The sequence below is a fragment of the Petaurus breviceps genome, unplaced genomic scaffold (genome assembly GCF_028583685.1).
Source record: "Petaurus breviceps papuanus isolate PSGF00001 unplaced genomic scaffold, PetGlider_PUasm1.0 188, whole genome shotgun sequence".
Lineage (NCBI taxonomy): Eukaryota > Metazoa > Chordata > Mammalia > Diprotodontia > Petauridae > Petaurus > Petaurus breviceps.
The window spans coordinates 17,018,679-17,024,678 of NW_027185804.1; the positions used below are offsets into that span (position 1 = coordinate 17,018,679).

The following is a 6,000-nucleotide window of genomic DNA, read 5'->3' on the forward strand; positions in this document are numbered from 1 at the left end:
ACCTACAGAAAACAAACCCAAATGAAACAATAGCCCCTTGGTTCTTCAAACATTTGTAAAGAAGTTTTCCATGGCAGATTTCCTAATTCTTGAACCAAAAGGAACTTCCATACTCAGAAGCAACAAGTCAGGTCACATTTCCCATGGCGCCCAAGCTGAATGTGACAGCCGTCATCTTTCTGCCTCCTCACACACTCCAGGCTCCCCATATTCTCTCCCATAATGCAGATTATCAGCCATCCCTGTCTGTCCTCTCCATGTTCCACCCTCGGCCCTGTGAGCTCTGGACATGTGGGCTGTCCCCATGCTGGAAACATGCCTCAGTTCCTCACTGGACACTTCCTGGAAAACCCAGCTTCCTCTTGAGTCTCAATTATATCTCAGCTTTCTATAACCAGGACATTAAAATCAATGAGCACTTTACATGTTATTTCATTTGATCTTCACCACAGCCCAGGGAGACAGGTGCTATTATTACCCCCAATTTTACAGATGGGAAACTGAGGCAGTTGGTGGTAAAGTGTGGTAGACCACACTGATAATTAGGTTATTCTACTCACTAGGACTCCTGTCACTGGGATACAAGCACCCCACATCCATCACTTTGACAAAATCATCCCTCTTATGGACAAGAGCTTTCCATAAGGGTTTCCAGGCACCCCTACAGTCCTAAACCCAACCATATACTCTAATATTCTTCAATGAAATTATTTATTAGACACACATTACAATGGACAGAAGACAAGAGAAGTATCTGGGTTTTAAACTCCAACTATCTCATGTATGGGTCTGAAGCCAGTGCTTAGAAGAGTACCTGACCTATAGTAAGCACTTAATACATGTCTGTTGTTTGATTGACCAGTTCTCCATCAACCCAGGAGCAGATTATAACTCCTCTTAGTAAATGGGTTGTAGGGGAGGTACTTGAGGTTGAGAAGGGTAAATGACTTCCCCAGAGACACACAGCCACAGCATCAGAGGCATGATCTGACCCCAGACCTTCCTGACCTCAAGTCACTACTCCATAGCTGACTCAGTGTACACACAACAGGACATGAATATGCTTCTGTGTAAACGGCAGAAGCCAAGTGTTCAGGACATCTATTTAATTCGAACCTTCTAAACTGAGAGCTTGGGGCCTTGATGCCCTTTTTTGTAGCTTCACTAATGAATCAGGACCCTCTGAGTAACTCCAGTTCATGCATTAGCAAGGTCAGCTCAAAATAAACAATACTGAAATATTGCGAATAGTAGCAGGGAAAAGAAGATACAATCTATCTTATCATGCATCATCTAAGCCTGTTGTTGCATGCAAGCTGCCTTAGGTTCCATTGCTCTGACATCTGCACCTCCCAAAGGTCAACATTTCCTCTTTAGAAGCCGTTTGGATGGGCAATCTCTGATGCAAAAGCAACCTTCTACTGCCTCCTCCCTTCCTCAGGTGACTCCAGGTTCTTAAAGGAGAGGAGGGATCTGTCCTCTACCTGGATCTAACCAAACTGCCAATTTATGGGGGTGCGGTGTGTGTGTGTGTGGGGGGGGGGATGATCACAGGTGTTTCCTGCCTCCACGTGCTGAGACACAGGAAAATCCAAGTCACACACATCGCTGCATGCCTCAGCGTGGCCCTTAGAGAACCTTTTAGAGCCAAGGCCCAGGACAGCCAGATTCCTTTAACCTTCCTCCACCTGGCTCACTATTCTTCTTTCTTTCCTTCCTCCATCCCTCTTCTTTCTTTTCCTTTTTTGTTCCTTTTCTTCCATCCTTCCCTCCTTTCTCCCTGCTTTTTCTTCCTTCTGTTTCTTTTCCTTCCCTCCTCCTCCTCCTTTTATTACCTCCTTTCCCCTACCCGTTCCTTCCTCCTTTTCCTCCTTCCTTCCTCTCCTCCTTCCCTTCTCCCTTCCTCCACTTTCCTTCTTTCGTCCCCTCCCTCTCTCCTCCCTTCCTTTTTCCTTCCCTCCCTCTCTCCTTCCTTCCTCCCCTCTTCCCTGCCTTCTCCCTTCCCTGTCTCCTTCCTTCTCTCCCTCCACCCTTTCCTTCCTTCCTCCCTCTCCTCCCCTCTCTTCTCCCTTCCCTCTCTCCTTCCTTCTCTCCCTCCACTCTTTCCTTCCTTCCTTCCTTCCTTCCTCCCTCTCCTCCCCTCTCTTCCCTCCCTCCTTCCTTTTCCCTCCACTCTCTCCTTCTTTCCTTTCCTCCCCTCCCCTCTCCCTCTCTCCTTCCTTCCTCTCTTCCCTCCCCTCTCCCGCTCTCCTCTCCCCTCCCTCCCTCTCCGCTCCCTCCCCTCCGGCCAGGCGGGGCGGGGGCACTCACAAGGAGTGGGTGAAGGCGCTCAGTCCGTCGGGCACGGCCGTCAGCCCTCTGCCGGTGCAGTCCACTCCCCGGTCTCCGTCGCAGCGGCAGGGAGCCGGGCAGGGCGGCGGGGACGCGCCGCTGGGCCCGGCCGAGCCGCCCCAGCCCAGAACCAAGAAGCAGAGCAAGCCGAGGCACGGCATCGCCGCCGCGGCGCGCACGAGCGCAGCGCCCCGCTCCGCGGCCCCGCTGCGGGCGCCCAGGCAGCCCTGGCTGCGGCTGCGGCTCGGGCTCGTCGTCCGCCTGCTCCGCCTGCACGTCGCGCGGCGCCGCTCTGCGCTCGCCCCGGGCGCTCCGCGGTTGGGCCGGCCCGGGCCGGGGTCTGTCGCGCACTCCTAGCCCCGGGCGCAGCCGCCCGCGGCGCTGGCGCTGTCTCTCGCCGCCCGCGGCGGCTGCTGCTCCATGGATGGGCAGAGGCGGCTCGCCCCACAGCGCTGCCTTCCCCCGGCTCAGCAGGGACCCCGGCGAGCCGACAGCGGCGACACGCAGCCCGGCCGGGGCTCGGCCATGGCACTCGGCGGCTCCCTCGGCCCTCCTCGCTCGGCGCCGCCGCCCCTCAGGGCTGCGGAGCGGGCCGCTCGGCCATTCCGCCCGCGCCGGGCCGCCCCACCCCCGTCCCAGCCTCCGCTCGCGGCTCCCGAACGATCAGCCCCCTCTCCGAGGCGCGCTGCAGCCGCTACGGGCCTCCTTTTCCCTTCTAGGGTTGCACGCTAGGGCTCCCGAGCCCCCGACCGCCGAGTTATGCAAATCACTTAGGTACATGCAAAACGAGCCCTCGTCCCCGAGCGCTATAGGTGCGGCGACTGCTCCAGCTCATTAATATGGACCGAGGCGGGCCGCCATTGGCTGCACGGAGCAGGAGGCGGGCAGGGGTTTAAGGGGCGTGTCTCTTGGGTGTGAGTGACAAGGTAGTGGGGGGCGGGGAGGAGGCAAAAATCCCTGACTTGGCTGGATTTGTGGGGCAGGTTGAGGGCCGAAAGAGCAGGACGAGGCTTTTAAAGCTCTCCCTTCCCTGCCTGGACACTCTCCACTGAAGCCGGAGCCGAACTGAATGACTGAAAGGTAGAAAGCCTGTCCTCTCTAAGAATACAAATAAACCCGAAGCCGCATTTAATCTCGAGTGTCACACCGACACAAGCAACCTGCAATGCTTTTGGAACCAGAGGAGCTCGGTTTGAATCCCATTGCTACCGCTGACCACCTGGGTGACCGCGGACAAATCCCTGACTTTCTCTGGACCTCAGCTTTCCCCTCTGCAAAACAGAGGTGGGGGCGGGTGGATTAGAACACACCTAAAGTTCCTGAAATCTAGCTAGATTACAACATACACGATCTCTCTTTTTAAACTGTAAATCAATCAGTCAGGAAGCATTTATTAAGTACCAACTATGCACTAGATACTTTGCTTATAATCTGAATGAGTTGCCCCCATTTCCTTTTCATATAATCTTTTAATATAAAGGAACCTTGAGGGCAAGGGATAAGGAAGAGTAAATTTTAGTGGAAAGGGAAGAATAGGGATAAAATCATTCAACAAGCATTCGTTAAGCTCCTCCTATGTGCCAGGCGTTATGCTAGGGGCTGCCGATTTAAAGAAAAAAAAAATGAAACAGCTCCTGCTCTGGTAGAACTTAAATTCTCCATGACTCCAGGATTCCAGTTTAGTTACATCAGTTTTATGGTACTTTGTTTAACATTTTCTTTTTAATTCTAAAGTCAATATACTCCTTACCTTTAATTGGAATTGAAGAGGAGAAAGCCAATTTCAGTTTAATTGCATTGCCTGTCTTGGAGCTGTCTTCTCCCAGGGACAGTAACCTTTAACAGGAAGAGAGAAAGTGACCTTATTCCTAATAGCTCTGACCCTTTGTGAAGCCTGGACATTATTAAAGTCAGAGTGCAAATGTTTCTGCAGAATATTTCCTTTCTTCTTGCCCGTACCCACACTCACCTATTCTTCCTTCCCACCTTTTTCCAGTTCTAACCTCTCTAACTAGAATGCCTTCTCCCCAGTCAATGGCTAATAAAATCCTACCCATCTTTCCAAGTCTAGTTCAAATGTAACTTGGTAGGTGCTTATGCAAATTATTATATCCAAAATTTATCCTAGAGGGCAGGGATTTATTTCTTGTCTTTGAATCCCAGGGCCCAGAAGAGTGGCAGGCACATAATACACAGCCAATAAATGCTTGAAGAACTGAAGTGGATTGAATTTTTTATAGTAGACCAATATAGTCTTAGGAAAACATCAGACCAGTCTTTAAAAAACAAAACCAAACAAACAAAAATGTATGGTCTCTTCTTATTAAGTTTTGTGGAAGTAGAGGAATCTACACACACTTGTTTGTACTCTGGTAATTTTCAGTATTTCATCTTTTATCCACAAATGACAGACTCTTCCCACCAATCTAGTTTGTACAGTATCATCCATCCCCCAAAGGAAGGATACTGTCCCATCCCTCCCTAACCCCTAAGAAGCAAGGTCGTGGTACACATGGAGAACAGTGGATTTGGATCAAAAGCACCAGGGCTGAAATACCAGCTCTGTTATTTACTATGTGCATGACATTGAGAGAGTTTCTTAACTTCTCTGTGACTCCATTTCCTTATTTGTAAAGGAAAGAGGGTTGAACTAGACATCTAAAGTACTTACCACTCTAAATCCTAGTTTGTCATTCTTTAAAAAAATAATAGTTCAGACTGGCTAAATTAACCTATTATGGAATAGGGATTCTGAACCCTGGGTCTGTGAATTTTTCTAAAATTCTGGTAACTATTCTGATATAACTGATTTCCTTCACATCCTATGCATTTCATTTTATGCCTTTAAAACATTCTTCTGAGAAGGGGTCCGTAGGCTTCATCAGACTACCAAAGGGATCCACCACATACCAAAAAAGGTTGAGACCTCCAGGTATAAGAAGTTCCTAAAATAGATTTAGAAAAAATCAGAAGAACACAAACAAGAAAAAGGATTCACACATGCAACTAGGCCTTCAAAAAGTTGCTGGGTTCAAATGTGACCCAGAAACCACCAAGCCAGAGAGATCAAGCCAAATCCTTTGCCATCTCAGCAGTCCAGTGAAGGACTACAAACACATGTTTCAGAGCGCAAAGCCACAAGCCATTCTCTGTGCTAAACTTGTACTGTTTCTCATAATTGTTCCATTGTTTATGTGTCTTTACTCTTCCCTTGCGTTAAAGGTGGATTTGACAAATGAGATACGAGTTTCGGTTAAGGTGCCCTATGAACAGTGAGAATTATAGAGTTCTGATTATCAAGGTCCAGCCAGAAAAATAAGCACCAGGCCTGAAAGAAATCACTGACTGAAATAAATCAGGGTGGGTCTTTAAAAAGCAAAACCAAACAAACAAAAAAACAGGTAGCTAGCTGTCTTTATGGTCTCTTCTTCTTAAGTTTCTGTGGAAGTCTGCAGGGAAGGGAAGGAATCTACACACAGTTGTTTGTATTCTGGTAATATCTTTTAAGGGTCCTAAATTTAAAAAAAATTACTATGAAAGAGAGAAAAGGTGGAGGATTAGATTACACAAAGATTTAAATAATGTGCATTTTTTAAGCTAGAAGAAATTTCATAGAGCCTAGTGACTTTTGAAAATCATTTGTAGCATTATTGAGCAATTTAAAATTCT

The 6,000-nt window shown here is 48.6% G+C and overlaps 1 protein-coding gene across 1 annotated transcript in view; it reads right to left on the minus strand.

Annotated features, from left to right (window-relative positions):
• Positions 1-2,512, minus strand: part of LGR4 (leucine rich repeat containing G protein-coupled receptor 4) — a 120,078-nt gene extending 117,566 nt beyond the window's left edge. The window contains exon 1 of the mRNA XM_069091087.1: positions 2,311-2,512. Coding sequence (XP_068947188.1) covers positions 2,311-2,492 — 182 coding nt within the window. The 5' untranslated portion in view covers positions 2,493-2,512. The remainder of the gene's footprint in view (positions 1-2,310) is intronic.
• Between the last annotated feature and the right edge of the window lie 3,488 nt (positions 2,513-6,000).